General features: G+C 36.2%; 1 protein-coding gene across 1 annotated transcript in view; it reads left to right on the forward strand.

Annotated features, from left to right (window-relative positions):
- LOC139116474 (uncharacterized) overlaps nt 1-18,597 on the forward strand; it is a 22,866-nt gene continuing 4,269 nt past the window's right edge. Inside the window, exons 1-8 of the mRNA XM_070679101.1 lie at nt 1-148; nt 7,639-7,780; nt 8,577-8,730; nt 11,980-12,018; nt 15,782-15,829; nt 16,451-16,498; nt 16,724-16,897; nt 17,520-17,651. Coding sequence (XP_070535202.1) covers nt 7,643-7,780; nt 8,577-8,730; nt 11,980-12,018; nt 15,782-15,829; nt 16,451-16,498; nt 16,724-16,897; nt 17,520-17,651 — 733 coding nt within the window. The 5' untranslated portion in view covers nt 1-148; nt 7,639-7,642. The remainder of the gene's footprint in view (nt 149-7,638; nt 7,781-8,576; nt 8,731-11,979; nt 12,019-15,781; nt 15,830-16,450; nt 16,499-16,723; nt 16,898-17,519; nt 17,652-18,597) is intronic.

The raw sequence follows: 18,597 nt of genomic DNA on the forward strand, positions 1-18,597 counted from the left end.
AAACACTGCGCAGTAAATACTTCAGACAACAGTGTGGGAAGGGAATGGTCAGTACGTTACTGTTTGACTTCTAATCAACCGGTAGCCGAAAACTATCTTTTCTTTACCTGGCGTTGATTACAATCAGAGAAGACTAACTCTACACAGGGTAAGTACGGAACTGATTTCTTATATCTTAATCGCCACTCTATCTGTTTTGTGAAGAAATGGTGTGATGCCTTAAAGTGTATTGTTACCTCTAACATATTTAGCGCTCGTCAAACGCTTCTCGTCAAGTTTTAGAAATTCACGAGTGATATACTTGCTAATCTGCCAGCAGTTAAACGTCTGATAAACATGTCAAACAAGAAAGCTGACATTGAGTTATGGCATACCACTTTCAAAAAGAGCTAACGTTGCGTAATTCAAATATGTTTTTTATATTTTTAATAGACGTAAGACTAAGCAATAATAACATTGATTTTCTTGCGTTAGAACTTTAGTCCTAACTAAAATTCAAGATAAAAGATTTTCACAGCCATACCTGTCATGTAAGATCTGAAACTATCTTATTTCAATGTTCTTTCGGTAGCAGAGTCAGAACTACAAATTATCATTTGTCAGACAATGACAAATCTTGTCACTGGTTGTAATGTTTTCTCTTGTGCAAGTATAAACCCGAAAATCCTTCACAAACAACTGTTAGCATCTAAACCTTACAGCTTTGCAAGAGGGGGTGTTTAGGTTTTATATGGGTCACACAATGACGAGGTGAGCTCAGGTTTGCACAGTTTTCAGAATGCACGCACACAGTAGATTCTAAGAGCCATTGATCAAGGATTCTCTTTATGACGCTAAGACCTCTGTGACCTCCTGACGTTTGATCTATACCTTGAAGAATGGAGACTACAGATATACCTGGTTTCATGCCAATCTCTTTGTCACTGGAAATAAAAGCAAATAAAGCCCTTACATTATATTGCAATGTTGTTCCGTAAAGGGCTGGGTAACATATGTATAGTATAAAGCAGAGTACACACGATCAACACTGTAAAAATAGCAGACGCTAGACGCGGCTTTATGCGTTCAAAATGTAGTTGTCGGTGTTCAGATTTGAACGGCTAGTGTTCATATTGTTAACAATGATGTTCTAAACCTGAACACGGACTGTTAACAACCGTGTCCTTTAAATGTTCAAAAACACAGCATTACAGAAATTTTACACACTCTAAAAGAATTAACAGTTTTTATTGTTTTATACTTTACTATGGCTTTATTAAAGTTACTACTACCTCGCTGTCCGGCAAACATACAAAGATTTTGATGAAACGAATTTCACACCGAGTGAAAAATATCTCCCGTTTACAATTGCTGAAGCATGATTTTGAAAAAAGAAAGTATACAAAATAATTTTACACTTTTATAACGGCATGATCAGAAAATTTGAAATTTTGAAAAAAAAATCAGAAAACCACCATAGACGTTTTAATGTTAACATCGGCGTGCGAGAGGTGTTCTACTCCGAATACACTTGGTGTTCAATTTTGGTGCCTTTTCCTATCCCATGATGCATCAAAACGGAAGTTGCGACATTCTTCTTGTAAACGCGCGCTGAAGTCGTGATCGTAAGGAAGCAAGACCAGAAAGGGTAAGTTTTCTTTCTAAAATAGTAAAGGTGTTAAATTTTGTGGCATCTGTATCATTTCCTTTGAATTTAATTTAGTATAGTACTTTAGAAAGGCTAAAATACGTGAAGAAACCTTTTTTTTTCGATTTCCAGATAAATCCAACTTTTCACATCCTGAAAATAAACGACAATAGATGATAAGGCGACATAAGACTTTAAATGAGAGGCAAGGCGGCCTGATTAGGTTAAGGAAAAGGGGAGACTTTGATCAGTGCCTCTTTTTAAGGTTCCAGGACGAGAAATTGACATTTTTAAGCTAACGATTCTCTAGTGGTTAATAAGCCCTGTAAATTATATATTTTCGGAAAGCCGAGATATAGGGGAACATTTTAGTAACCACAGTGTCACCATTGTTTACATAACTATCACGTGAGAGGTAATTTGCATAAGCTTTCAAAAATCGGTTTTCCCTATGTTTTGTTTCAATGCTTTGAGATATGTGGCTGAAATTTGTCTGAATGCAAGCTGTCCCAATGATCTTCAAAAGTGTGTCTCAGAATTTTTTTAAACCTTCTTAAACATTTTTTATGCCAGAAAAACTTCCAGAGCGGTGAATTTAACCCTACTTAATTTCTTTAAAATTGTGCTCAAAAAAAAACTAAGCAAGATGAAAAAAATCGGAGACACACTTTGGAAGAACGTTATGACAGCTTGCATTCCAGCAAGTTTGAGTCAGATATTTTGAAGTATTGAGACATAACATTGGGAAAACTGAGTTTTAAAGCTTAATGCAAATTACCTTTCACGTGATAGTTATGTAAATATGGTTACACTGTTGTTACCAAAATGTTCCCCTGTATCTAGGCTTTCAGAGAATGTATGATTTTCAGGGGTTCTGAGCTTATTTACCGCCAGAGAATTATTAGATTATAAAAGGCCAATTTTTTGTCTTGGAACCTTAATACTGTTACAAAATATTGGCTTCTCCTTGTCATCAACTGATGAAAAGTAAAAAAAGAAGCAAAGTCTCACATACTGAAACAATACAGTGTATACTCTGCGATGTTTAACTGATATTTAACATGCGATTGTGCCTACTAAAAGACACGTGTTAGCTATGATTACGTAGCGATACTGTGGCGTATCGATCTCACTTCTGTGGCGATGACCCTTGACCCGAGAGAGATCGATATGCCATGGCCCGAAGCACAGCTGCGCGCGTATTCACATCTTGCGTTTGGTATACCAGCCACTAAAAGAAAAAAAGTTGCTTCACGTATTTTAGCTATTCCAAAGTACTATACAATTAATTTCAAAGGATAATAATACAGATGCTTCAAAATATAATACCTTTTACTATATTTGAGAGAAAACTTACCCTTTCTACCATGGCCCTGCTTCCGCACGATCACGACTTCAGCGTGCGTTTACAAGAAAAATGTCTCTAATTTCGTTTTGATGCATCATGGGATAAGAAAAGAAACCAAACTTAAACACCAAGTGTTTCGGAGTAGAACGCCTCTTGCACACCGATGTTAAAATTAAAACGTTCATGGTTGTTTTCTGATTTACTTTTCAAATTTTCAAAATTTCAATCAAACATGAAAAATTATTTTGTATACTTCCTTTTTTAGAAAAAGAAACATGATTTCACCAATGTTAGACCGGAGATATGTTTTACTGAGTGAGAAATTAGTTACATCAAAATCAGTGTACGTTTGCCGGACAGCCATGACAGCTTTTCGCCACACAAATTTAGCCGTAGTGGGTACGGCCTATTTGGGGAAAATCGGCCATACCCACCACGACTATTAAAATTCAATGAGTTTACCTTTCTTGTTTACGCACACACTCATATCTATTGGAAATCCGGGTAATTGCTATTACATCAGGTTGACAACCCAAAGTGTGGGCAGTGAATTAAGATTACTCTTTGTAAGACAGTTACGATTCCGAATAAAACAAGACAAATGTGTTGCTTTCTCAAATTTCCTTTCAAGTACCAGTACAACACTAATATTCATCAACCAAGGAAAACTATGCAGACGTAGCATAGCCGTTTTTCACAGCATTCGAAACACAGTGAGCATGTAATGACTGAGGTATTCCACAATGCTAGCCGTATTGCATGGATGTACTAGCTCCACTCTTGACTCCATGATCGTAGCAAGCGACCAACGATGAGGTAGAAGAGAACTCCACGGACTAACGTACGCGTGGCAGTAAAATAAAACCACAGAGGTTACTATTTGTATTTACCTAAAAAGCGATTTTCTGTAACGGTATCAACCGATGCATGATGGTAAGTTACTAGTCGTACGGCCGGTATGAGTCAAGTGTGCTCGGTAATGACTACATCGTAGCCATATGATAGCCCTGCCGCACAGAGCGGACAGGCGTGCGTACAGACGCTATAGAGTAGCCACCGAGGCCCTTGTTTTATTGACCTATGTTTCCTTCCATGGTGGAGGGTAACGTAGTGAACGGAACATGTACATAGAGGTCCACACAGCATCGTACCTATGGTCAATTAGCTCATGGTTATTGGAAAAGATCAAGGGTAGCCCAACTGAACTTTCTTACGGAAACGTTTTTATTTTCTGAAGATCAAGGTGCGATAATCTCCTTCAAACAACATATTCTCAGCTACAAACTCACTAGCTCACTCACTCACCTAATAAAACCACGTTGGCGAGGAGCTCATGTCAAGATATCGGGCCCAAGATATCCCATGAAATACTAAAACTTATCTTTCCGAAACAAGTCATAATCGCATACATAGGAAACAAAAATAAAAGACACATTGGTGAAGGCATGATTAAATAAACAAACGAACAGCAGGGACGTGGTAACAGCGTTTTCAAAACATATGTATTCTAACAACACTGTTAGTAGAGCAAAGCAATCAAACAAGAACAAAACAAAATCCATCGATTCAAGCGACTGATAAGGGACTGGCCAGTTTCATCGGTCTGCAAGGGGGGGGGTGCGGTGGATTGACGCTATAGAGTAGCCCTAGGCCTGTTTTTGACTTTGGTGATGGGGAATCACCATATTTTTGAAATGCCGAATAGGGGGGTCAGTGTGTTTTTCAATTTCGACACGGGCTCATACTTGCATAAAATGTATTGTGACAGCCACAGTTCTGGACATCTGGTTATGCATAAAGAGAGTTGGAAAACAAATAGCTCATTCAAAATACTGTATTCAAACTGCAGAATTGACACTTTAACGTTCCTATCTTAGTAAATTTCATTAAAACACAGAATGACTGAATGTTTAAAATATACCCTATATATAAATAAATAAATATATATATATATATATATATATATATATAATATATATATATATATATATATATATATATATATATATATATATTTGTACGTACTGAATTATTCAATTTATATTCCACCTTTTGTTTTACCTTTGTTTCGCGCAGAGGGGTCACTCTGTTTTCAAAAGTTGGAATGGCGGGGGGTCACCCTGTTTTCGAAAATTGGAATGGGGCGGTCGCCACTTTTTGACGTCGGCAAAAATAATCCACCGGCGTCCCAGGCCGAAGAAACTGACCAGTCCCTAAAGGAGCTACTCAGGGTTCCAAAACGACAGTTTCTCAGATATAACCGACCCGGCTTCGTTTCGCCATGTTTAAATTCTAACACACAAAAAAAGACACATAATACAGTGTACAGCATTAATATACTACTCACTAAACAATTACACAATCAGACCATGCCACAAAACATTAGCGGTTTAGTTAAGGAGATGATCATCTTTATTGTAGCTTATTTTTTTACGCAAATGACAGTGCAATCACCAATTATGGACGCAATCGAAATTCATTCACAAACTTGCAAGTACTCACACTAACGATTGTATATGCAAATGGGAGCTCAAATGGTGCGTAGGTTCTGCAGAATAGTGGTTTGAATACTATTTTATGGTTATTAGGTTTCTTTTACAATAGCAATTGACAGAAATACCGTATGTCTGATCAAAAAACGTTTCATACTTGTAATTGCTCGTACTCAAACCAATCAAGGGATGAGCAATGTAAAGCAATTTTCAAACCTGCCAATATTAAAGAGGCACTCCCACTTTGTAACATTTTTAAAACACATTTTTTAATGCCAACGGTCGATATTTGACTTGGCGACTGCGCGCGGATCGCGAGATATCGATAAAAACATGTCATTTTCCGAGCGTATTTTTCACATCCCGAAGTTTCACGATCGTTCTAATTTGATTCGAAATCCCCCGAAGATTTGTTTTGTGCTGATTGACGATATTCTAGGGAGTCTACAATAAGTTCGAACGACGCAATTAATCATAATTTACTTCCCACTGCAAAGACTTTATATACAGCATTATGCCTTTACCTCAGGTAAGCTTTTAAAAACTTCTCCTTAGTTTTTGTCGTTTTCATTATTCTAAATCGGATGTATTATATTTTTAACCAATACCACATAAACATCAGTTTTACATGTCAAATATTAGCCGCCTCCGATGACTTCATTTTGGTCGTCTGCCACACACTACGCCGCGCGCGTGGTATGCGCGCGAGGCATGCGCTATGCATATCACGCGGCGGCCGCCCTGTATCAACCGCAAGTAACTGTGCTAGTCACCTTTGCCAATTCTGGTGGAATCAGCAAAAATTGTTTTTCGTTTATAGGCCTAGTCAGTAAGACTCGGCTTTCTCCCACAGGGAATGACCGATCATCCACGCGAGTGGGACTGTGGCTTACAGCAGTGGCAGCGTAGACTGAGTACTCCATAGCTTAGTTGACAATGGCCCCAGTGCCGAACGTTCGAAGCTCGGAAGCTGAATTTAGATGGGCCACCGGAATTCAAACTTTTTACTTTTTGAAGACATGTTTTATCGATATCTCGCGATCCGCACGCAGTCGCCTCGTCAAATATCGACCGTTGGCATTAAAAAAATATGCTTTAAAAATGTTACCAAGTGTGAGTGCCCCTTTAACTTCTAAATAATTGAACAAAATTTCAAGTCAAATGATCTATAGGTTCGGAGAAAAAGATGCTTAGGATTAAATGGCATTTTTTCCCGAAAACACTGTTAAGCGGCCAAAGGCACAGGACCACTTGCAATTAATCGTCACATTTTATTGGTCAAGGTGCGAGTGTTACACAGAAGAAATTTGAATGATTTGTCCTGAGGCTTTTTTGAATATTAATTTGTATAAATTCACAAAATATTGACAAGAGTTACTGTAGGATCTAAACATGTGTTTGGGCACCAATTAACACTCGGCACTTATTTGCTTGTGTTGTTGTTGTTGTTGTTGTTGTTGTTGTTTTTGTTGTTGATGATGATGTTCAAAATGGAATTCATATAAACTGTCAAGAAGACTTGCATTCTTTATCCTAATTATGAGATCAATTGCGAACAGAAGGCGGTAAGCACGACACTCTTAACTGAGGTCTGCTGCTTTATTATATTGCATCAATTTTTCCAAGATGACATAGTCAGCAACATTGTAAGGTACTATTTCTAACATACATATTCGAAGGTAAAACTACAAAAACATTTTTCTAGTCAACAAAAACCATGATGTCCTTGAAGTTGTAACAATGACAAACACACAGAGGCACTATAATAGGCACATGTATTTGTCTAAACCTAAGGTTGTCATTAGGGAAAGATGAAATAATAAGGTAGCTTGTAAAACTAGGAAACCGTTTCTAAGTACAAGTTTATGTACTTGAGCACAATGCAAAAAAAGTTGTTGTTAGAATGAGTGTATGAGTGTAACTTTGACAATTGCGAGCTTACAGTACACGTCTGTTTGAGAAGATTGAGCATTACAATCTTGTATCTATGTTTATATTCGGTTGACATATTGATCCATACTGAATTAAGATTTATTCCGCATTAGTTTATCAATAATTAAGTCATGTTGCTGAAATAAAGGATGAAAATGCTTTAGGTTTCATTTTTGAGATGTATGTGATATTGTGATTTCAATATCAGCTTTTCAAACATTGTACCTTTTTCGTTTCAGGAAAATGAACCCTAAACAGCGAGAAATTTTGAACAAAAACTTCCGCCTGCTGTCGACCAGTATACAGCTAAAAGATGTTTTGGGTTATATCAAGAGAATGCACCCCGATGTCTTTCAGGAAGGAGAAATTAGAAACATAAATGTAAATATAATGTTTTTAATGGGTAGAAATTATTATAATTGTTAACAATACTTTAAGCATGCTCATCCATACTTTACACTGTGCTATTAAAGCACACACACAAACATGTTCTCTGTATTATCGTCAAACGTTTAGCTAACTATTAGCATTTGTTCATATCGATATATTTGCAAAATAATTTTGAATAGTCAGGTACACTCTGGAAGTTTCAAATCGTTAAAAGTGTTACCTAGAAAAATAGTAAAGCAGGCCTAAAGTATTTATTCATTTCACAAGGGAACAAATAAATGATAAAAGAACTTAATTTTCACGTCTTAAACCGGACAATCGGCATAACCACAGAATTAACAATTCTGTAGGGAGAAGTAATAGAACACAGGTGTTTCGGATAGGACCCTTCTTCAGAGAGTCTCTCTTGACAAAGGTTTGTACCCGACACGTCTGTGGTTTTATTGCTCAAATTCCAGTTTAATCCCGCTTTACCACAAGACTGTTAATCGTAAAAAGCAGGTTGGTTTCCTCTTTTAATACTTACTTGTGCAGCAATGCCTTTACCCGTTTTACGATACTTCACCGAGTTTCAATGTATTTGGTGGTCAACGAAAGCACTGCCAATTATTTTAACAGACCACAATGCCCTTCATTTTCACAGATCTGGCTATAACGTTCAATGAAATAAGAAATTGAAAACAAATCAACAGTGAAAACAAAACACTTTGAAAATGCGTAAAATTACAGAAAGCACATTCTACAAAGTTGGACATAAACTTACTTTTTCAATATCATTGTTTTACAGAGCAAATCCAGGCAGGCAGGCCTAGACGTTGTGTTTGAAAAGCTTAAGCTGCGCAGTGATGGATACAGACTTTTGTTTCTCGCATTGCAGAACACAAATCATAACGACAAAATATTGAATACATTAAGACCTGGACTCGGCCTGAAATCAGTTCGTGAGTACTGTTAATTGGATTAGAATCTCTATCATAGTTATTTTAGTTGGGTTGGAGTAATGGACGCACGTAACTAAATGAAGACATTGAACGCCTTTCAATTTTAAGAAAAGGGTAGTGTACAAACTTGCATATACCATCAGAAGTACTCTTTTCCTTTAGAATGTTATCTAATAACTTTAATTGTTTATATAAAAACCGAATACACTTGGTTTTGCTGGACTTCTGAGGTTAAACGATCATACATTGGCGCCACAGCAATATATTTTACGCTATTACGTCAATTGCCAATGAGGCTAATTTTCTCGACACTTGGAGAATATACAGAATGCGTGCCCTACTAACTTTTAGCACATTTGAGCCTCACAACATTCCAAAATTTAAAGTTTATTTAAAACAGAATGGAGTAACAGTTGGAAACTATTAAAAAGTCATTGTAAAGATGTTTTGGCTATTGCAAATTTATATGTTCGACAGATCGCATCGGATGATAGCCAGGAGTCACCTTACATATGTTGACATTACAACTGCGTCGTTTTCTGGTATCTGTTTGATTTCATTTGTGTTGTGAAAATTGGTTGTTTTCTAAAAAAAGTGTCATTACGGCTCGTTAGAACAAAAAAAAAGACAAAATCAGAGCTACACTAACATCAAAATTCATACCATTGACTTCAGGCTCAAATACGGCAGAACATCTAGTATGTCTACCAAGTGAACAAGATAAACAGCTGCAATCACACATTGTAAAATTACACAAGAATGGCGAATTGAAAAACCAATATCGCATCTCTCTAATATCTTCCTTAAGGTTAATGCTTTTATTTCACTCAATTTTACCACCCATATCTTTAACTTAGCAACGTCGTGAGTGATTAAAACTCAGAGATATTCAGAACCATATCCTATTTGATAGCCTGCACTAAATGTCGACCATATCTAAAGATTCAATAGCCCTATTTAATTTTTGCCACACCAAAGCCATATCATTGGAAAACATAGTTACTCACTATTAATGTATTTTTTATTATATTTATAATTTATATTATATATTTGTATCTTTTTTCACACACAGAATTTCTCAGGTGATGAGTATATTATGTGAAAACCCTCGCAATGTTGGCCAAGCGAATCTCACTTTGAACTTTAATGTAATGTGTGATTTCGTTAGTATGCTTAGTCAATATAATCCTTCAGATGATGTGAAATTATGTAAAATTGTAATTGGATCACATTTTCGTATCAATTTTTACGCGTATGTATTAAAAAATCATTAAAATATCTTTTTAAGTTACATCAATGAAGTGATGATATCAATTTGGATTTTTACTGCATTCTTCACCTTTTCATAAAATCGAGGCTTTAGCCGTTATAATCGAACAAAACGAAGGATGGATGACAAAACTGTACGCGACTAAGTACCTGCGAATTTAAGGTATTAACATAACCATAGCAAACTTGGCCAGTAGAATCTGCCCTACCTCACAAACAAAATCTGCAGAGTGACAGGATCATCTGTATTCCATTATGCAAATATTCGTACCTATTAACAGCTATCTTTCCCCATGAGAAAATTCTTACACCACAAATATCCAAATTCCTTGTGTTAATTTACCTCCAGCACTTACTTGATTTGACAAAGTCTACCACCGCATTTTCTCACGAAGTAAGATGGAATGTTATTTTTTTACATAATACCAACCAAAACTTGTATCAGGCCCTAGAGGTATTCCCTTTACTGACAAGTAGTACCTTACTTGATGAAACAATTCCCGTCACTTGGTGATTATTTGCTTTTTATAAAATGAAACTGATAAACGTATAAGGAAGCGGGGAAGACTACGTAAATATCCAAAAAAACAGCGACTGTAGGTAAACATTAAATTTAAACAGTAAGCATTTGCTACATGATAACTAGCTGTAAGCAGACACAATACAATAAAACAATACAGAAAGAATAACTGCAAGGCGCACAGGTACGCGGGCAATGCATAATGATGAAAAGAGATACGGTAGCGAAAGAATGAAACAATATGTGAAATAAATATGCTCCCGTGTTTTACAACAGGTTCAGTAATAGTATTACGCTTTACAAAACAATGAGATATCTGTCAGATCATTGTAAGTAGCAGGTTTCATCAACTTTAGCACAGTACTCCCGGAGTTAAATCACTAATTACGAAACCTTATTTAATATGCAAATTGGCTGTTTATTAATTTGACACTGCTCAATCCTTCAGGGGATAATTAGATATCTATCAAATCAACATATGTAGCACGTTTCATCAAGTTAATTCTGTAATTTTGGAGTTATAGCACTAATAATAAAGTTCATTAAATATTGACATGAACCCTTTATTAACTTGACACTGCTCAATGTTTTATATTACAATAGATATTTATCACATCGATATCTGTAGCAGGTTTCAATCGAATTTGGTGCCGTTATTTAAGAGTTATATACCTAATTACAAAGCTCACTAATATTTAAATGAACCCTTTATAACTTCACACTACTAACTGCTTTACAATACAGTCAGATATCTGTCGGATCAGTAAAATAAGTTGTAAATGAGATGAATGTTTGTTGAATGTATCATCAAATGTGGTACAGGAATTTCAGAGTTATGTCACTAATTATAAAAGTTCATTAAATATGCAAATTAGCTGATAATTGACGTGACACCCACAGTATCATCAAAACGTTCTGAGACTGTCATCTGTGAAAAGTTTCATGAAATTTTGGGCAGTATTTATTGATATATGTCGACACTGTCATTACTGTCTCCATTTTATGTAAAAAATGATATTGCATAACTTCATTAATATGCAAGCCACACTTAACCAAAATCTAATTAGTTCTTGCAATTGGCATATGGTACCTGTCTTCTAAATCTGACTTGTATCTGTACGTACCAACACTCACACACACACTCACATACACACGGGCAGACAGGCAGACAGGCATCGCCATGACATTAGCTAACGTGTGTGAACACGTGAGCTAACAAGAACAAAACAATGAGAAAGAACGATAAAAGGAAACGGGAAATAGGAAGGAAGAGATAGATAGATAGATAGATAGATAGATAGATAGATAGATAGATATATACTAGTAGATAGATATAGAAATAGCGTAGATAAACAAACGCAGGGTTACTAAAGACACACTCGAATATCGAAATGAGTATACTGTCTCTATCAGAGCTCGTCGTTAACATTACAGAATGTATATGATTTTTTATAAATTAGGAACCCCTCAAGGCAGTATGGATGAATGTAGCAAGAAAGGTATGTGATACTTCGGATTGGGCTAACTACTGCGAAAAAGGCTGGAATAACATTATGTAGGTAAACGTAGTTGCGAATCTGATAACGTGTCATGCTAAAAGGTGCAAACATTGATAGATAGTTGCAGAAGGTAAGGTGAAAAGAGTGCAACTTATGTTATGTATGTATGTATGTATGTATGTATGTATGTATGTATGTATGTATGTATGTATGTATGAAGGCACGCATTTTAATGTATGTGTGGACTGATGTATAAACTAGTCAATGTATCTGTATACATGCATGTAGACAGATCGATATCATTTTGATTGTACATATAGCATATTGTCTTAGGTGCTTAAAATGTTGACCATGGCATCGTGCTAGGCACTTACAATGTTGTCCTAAGTAATCAGTATATCGTCCTCGACAATCAATATGTTGCCATAGGTACTCAGAATCATGCCCTAGGCATTTAGAATGTCATTCCAGGCGTTGAGTATTTCGTCGTGCATTCAGAATTTTGCCCCAGACATTCACAATATTGTCCAGTATGAATTATATGCAGGCTGTATTTTGTCTTTGGCCTAGACATTAACAATACTGTTATAGGAATTTGACACATTGTTATCGGCATTCTGAATGTCGCCCTACACAGTCATGGCGTTGTTTTGGCATTCAAAATATTATAACTGACATTTAACTTGTTGTTCCAGGCATTTCACATCTTTTCCCGGACGTTTAAGGTATTACGTAAGATTTGACAATGTTATCCTAGGTTTTCATAATGTAAATTACTTAAAAGAATATAGGTCGAACTTAATCGTGTAGTTATAATATAACTTTAATTTCTACAATGTATTTAAAGGGACAAAGTCGGCCATTTTCCATGAATTTTGTTTGATGCGAGATACTACTTATATTGTTTGACATGTTGAAAAATACTAAATGAATGGGTGACCATACATATATTCGATCCCTGTTTTAGACATTTTAAACGAAACCATCGCGAAAATGGATTAATGGTCATGACAATAAATTCATTTTCGCGATGGTTTCATTGATTGTCTAAACTTGCGACGAATATATGCATGTGTGGTCACCCATTCATTCAGTATCTTTCAAATTGTCAAACAATTGTATAAGTAGTATCTTGTATCAAACAAAATTCATGAAAAATGGCCGACTTTGTCCCTTTAAGCAAAGTCCAAAGTAAGCATAATTGATTCAATCATGTACCAATTTACAGAGTTCGCAATAGAAGCTGCACTTTAACACACATCATTTGCTCACCAATCATACTGTCGTTGCTCGCACTTTCTGTGTACTACAATAGTGTATTCTTTTCAGCTGTTTTGGCATATAAAGTACACACCCATCGTCAAATATGTGTATGACAACACTTCTCGTTGGCGCTATGTTCAAAACCAGCCCCCAGCAATTCCTCGTTCATCTTAATAAAATGCAAAGATTGATCTTTATTTGCGTTCAAATGCTGTCGGAAGGTCGATCTTCAAGCAAGGTTACTAGAATGTATATGTTTAGGTACGATTGTATTTGAGGTTTTTGTGAAGTCTTTTTTGACATAGAAGGAGAGGTTTTTGTAAATCCTGGCATTATTAAGTGTTGTTGGTGTTTTAGGACTTTTTGTATCGCAATGGTCCGTTTTGTAGAAGCAACTCATCATGGTCGTTTTCTTTATGTCACATAATTATTTCAGCAGTTCACTTGACCATTTACATTAAAATTGGTCCAAGATTTGATCTTGTCTGTTCTTTCTTAACGCTATTACACGTTCACCAAGTGTCTTTATCAGCCAACCTTATTTGTAATCAATAAATACAAACAGGAATTACGAATGGGGTAAAATATTATGTTGGTGTTAGTTTTCCTAAATACAAATAGCGACGTGAATGATGGAATCTTTAGTTGTGCAATGTTAGCAGCAGATTCAAATTAGAGATTAGAAGTTGGCATCACGTGACCAACAAGTGAATCCTTTATTTTTACAGCGGTGTCGGTGGAAATCAGAGGGTTTAGTTTTACAACACGGCGGGGTGGTCAGACAATACAAAAGACGATTTTGCGGACGTATTTTACATAAGCTCATTGTGGAACTATCGCAATAAAAACAAATTTCAATAAATTTTCATTTAATAGAACTACATTGACACAATAATTACCAGGAAAGGGTATATACATGTCTGGATATGTTACTTGTCAACTTAACGGTATGCCAATTTGACTCTAAAGGTGACCCCTCAGAATCAGAAAATTAATTTTACGCACACCGTCATAACTAGAAATGTATAAAACACAGAATTCTGTGTGAACTGTATGTAGACTTGTACGTAAAATAAAACTATGTTCTATTTCTTTGGTTTCATATATCTTTCCTTCAATATGTATTAATACCATGTAAAATATGCCCCCTCAAATAGTCTTGTGCAAAATTCAAGCTCCTTTAAAACCGTGTAATAAAACTTGACCCATTCCCCTATTTCGAGCCCCTTGAATGAAGTCTCTCTGAATCGAAGTCACGTGGAGCCAATTTCTGATTTCTTATTTCAAATTGGTGTTACCATTTTACGAAGTAAGGTTGGCCGATAAATTTGTCGGTCAGAAAGGATTATTCGTAATTCAGACATACAGCGCTAAGAAAGCCCAACAAGGATTCGAATTTGGTCCAATTTTAATGTAAATGGTCATGCAAACTGATGAAATAATTACATTTTCCCATATTTCGACTGTCATTGTTTGATTGCGGTGTGAAAAAAATTATTAGCCCAATAATGTCACAGACTACTACCATATGCTTATTTTACTATCATACACTTATATTGAAAATGGGAAAAAGGAATGAGAATATATTTTCAAATATCAATATTGGTATAATTCAATACGCCATCGAATTTAGGCTACCAGAAAAATCTTTATTGAAATCTCAGGTAAGAAACAGATTGGCCGCGAATTGTTAAAGATTCACACTGATTTCAGTGTTTGTGAGTTTTTGCGCTGATACGCTTTTGTGTGAATCTCAGATTGCTGTTGACATTAGTGTTTATATGAATATTATCTTCAAGTTTTAACCTTTTTTCAATGGCAAAGACAACATTAATATCCCTATGATAAAAAGTAAGTACCCGGGACAAAATACTGAATGCCAAGGACAACATGTTTAATGCCTAGTAGAACAACATATTAAATGCGCATGACAAAATAATGAATGCGTAGAACAGTATGTCAAATTAATGCCTAGGACAACATCTTGAATGCGTAAGGCAATATTGTAAATGTGAAGGACAACATGTTAAATGCCCAAGACGATACGATGAATGACTAAGACAACATTGTGGATGTGTAGGATAACAATGTAAATGCGGCAATATATTGAATCTGTGAGACAAAATAAGTATATGCGCCTGCTCCCGAATGCCTAAGACAATGTTGTCAATACTCAGGACATCATATTGAATGCCTAGAACAATATTGCACAAACCTTTGCCTAGGAACAAATTTTAAATATGAAAGACAATACACTGTATGTCCAATGCCAAGACAAGATGCTGAGTGCACAAGACACAATGTTAATACTCAAGGCATCTTGATGTTAGTTTACTTAAGTCATTCATGGCTTTCCATAATGAACACTTAGAAACGGATGTAGCTAAAATATCAGCATACAGAATATAGCAAGGACCGGGCAAATCATAGCTACGGGTAGGCTGATCTAATATAAAATGTTTGTAGATATATATAATCTCTGAAACGCTTCCCTTTACAGATGCTGCAAGTGGCAGTGCAGATGTCGAAAACGTTGATCAGCAAGGTGGTGAGTTATTAAATAGTTCGAATCCCAGTTTTTATGTCATGATACACAGATGAATAAAAATTCTACTACTCATTGAACGCTATGAATTCGCTTGTACGTTGGTATATTTAAGCAATAAAGCACACGCAGCGATGGTATACCACGAGATTTTGACCAGTTCACGACATATATGCACGAGCGATAGCGAGTGCATATATGAAGTGAATTGGTCAAAATTGAGTTATATCGAGCTATGTCATAACAGTATATTCAAATTTTGGCGTAGAATGTCATAAACGGATTTTTGCTCAAGCTGAGAGCTCGCGCGTAAGGGCAGCCATGGTATATCGCAATATACCACGGCTCTTTCCGCGTCTCGATAGCGGTAGCGGGAGGTTTCTATTTAAACACTGTTCGGGGGACAGACACCAAAAAAATTGTACGAAACGTAATACACAGCCATTTATAGTATCGGCGTAGAAGTGGATGTAGCTAAAATATCAGCATTTTGTAAAACTCTAAGCGCAAACATGTTTCTGGGAGAATATAGCAAGGACCGGACAAATCATAGCGACGGATAGACTGATCTAATATAAAATGTTTGTAGATATTAATAATCTCTGAAACCTTTAACTTTTACAGATGCTGCAAGTGGCAGTGCAGATGTCGAAAACGTTGATCAGCAAGGTGGTGAGTTATTAAGTTATTCAAACCCCAGTTTTTATGTCATGATACACAGATGAATGAATATTCTACTGATCAAGAAACGCTGTCATTTGTTCAATATATAGATCGATTTGTATTTTAACATTTATATAATCGTTGCATTTGAATGTTTGGGTAAACTGACGAGAGAAATTGCGATTCTCCTGAAATTATTGTAATTTGTACAACTTATTATGATTATCCCATCAGAACAAATGGGTCTTGTGTTGCGTCATCTGCAAGGCTTGTCGTCTAAGATGGACGACAATCGAGATGAAATCCTGACAGAATTGGGCGCAGTGAAGTCTCAGTTTCGATCTTTTACAGAAGAACATAGAAGAGAAATCTGCGATTTACAGAAAAAGTTGCAATCACTGGAGGAAGGTAGGTTTTGTACTGTAAAAGTCATTATTACTTACAAAGTTAAGGTGCTATAATGTCTTTAAGCCTCAACAGTGGCATATAATCTTGCCATTCTCTATTCGCTAATAGAATCTGCCTAAAAGTTTGTAGTTTTTACGTTCGTTTTCGAGTAACAATATCACAATGACATTCAATACAGGATGTAAGGAAAAGAGGGAACTTCGATTGAAAAAATATGGCTATTTTATCACAAAGGGTAGTGTCGACTCCTTGCCTTCTGTTAAGTTGCCAACCTAATAGGATTGTATGACTGACTCAACAAAACGGCCATTGATCATGAGGTGAGGTGTGACATCAAAAAACATTGTCGGGATATTTCATCGGTCTACGCTGGAGTTAAAAAGATGTTGACATCACAATACCAGGTATTCATTGTGCGTGGAATTGGTTACAGAAAATCCAAATCAAGGTGTTAATAGGTCTGCAGAATGATATGCCATTGACTTCACTTCAAAATTGTTTTCTATCAGGTTGATCAAAATCTACTGGCCACTCTTAACGTGAAGTTACTACAAAATTAATTAGACTTCAATGTGTTACAAATCATACGCCACATTTGATTTTATAACGACTTCCCTTCTAGCAATTCTATCTAATGCGAAAACACAAGACAATTTGAAGAAAGATCTTAAAATATTGATTGATGATGTTGTGAAATTCAAAAAGGAATTCGAGACCTTCCAAGATAAGATGACCAAGGAAGAAAAAGAAAGAGGTAAGGATTGAATAAGGACGCATTATTCGACGTTGATTTTGTCGCTATGCGTAGACATCAGGAAGTGATTCTTTTGCTTTCGAGGAACACATTGAAGACGCGATTAGTTATCGAATCCCGTTTTTCGGAAATGCCCTCAAATGATAAGTGCCCGATTACAGTTTTAATCCAGGCGGTTATTGAATGTTTTGCATGACGCGTGTCGTAGTAATAAACAGCCATGAACAGCTTGTGTCTTTTTCGACTTAGTGCGATTCCCCCCTGAATTCTTTGCAGGCGTTAACATTTTAGTATCACTTTGCATAGCGACTATGTAGAGTAAAGTGTTTACTTGTTGTGGAAAATTAATATGTCATGATCAACGGAATAATCGAATTGGTATCGCCTGAGGGCGTTTAAACAGTTACAGGGGTATTGGGTTTGCGTCTTGTTCATGTGTGCCTTCAACTTGATAGTTAGGTATCTAGTTTGTTGGCCAAACTACTATAGAAATAACGGGCGCCGCGCTGACTATTAACGTTTATTAGTGGGCAAGGGCGAGAGGAAAGCCAAAAAATAACGGGCAAGGCTTGCCGAGCCCGTTAATTTGGCTTTCCTCGAGCCCGCGTCCACAAATAAACTTTAATGGTCAGAGTGGAGTCTCTTATTTCCATTATATTATCAGCGAACTCAAGAAAACCGTTAAAATTTCCGAAAATTTCAGGAGCGAACGACAACTGGGCCCCAGAAACTGAGCAATGCGCGACGCACTGTCACGCGCGCTGTAAAAAATTGGCAAATCCGGAGATGTTTTGAGAAAAAGTATCTCATTTTGATCTACAAGTGCTCCATTTTATTTTGTGATTGATTATAATTTACGTTTGAGGTGTAAAGTTACTTACTTTGTACTTTGAGTTGCTAATCTTATTATTCATATTCACGGGCATACTAACAAACCATTACTGTG

Source organism: Ptychodera flava, chromosome 2 (genome assembly GCF_041260155.1).
Source record: "Ptychodera flava strain L36383 chromosome 2, AS_Pfla_20210202, whole genome shotgun sequence".
Classification (NCBI taxonomy): Eukaryota; Metazoa; Hemichordata; class Enteropneusta; family Ptychoderidae; genus Ptychodera; species Ptychodera flava.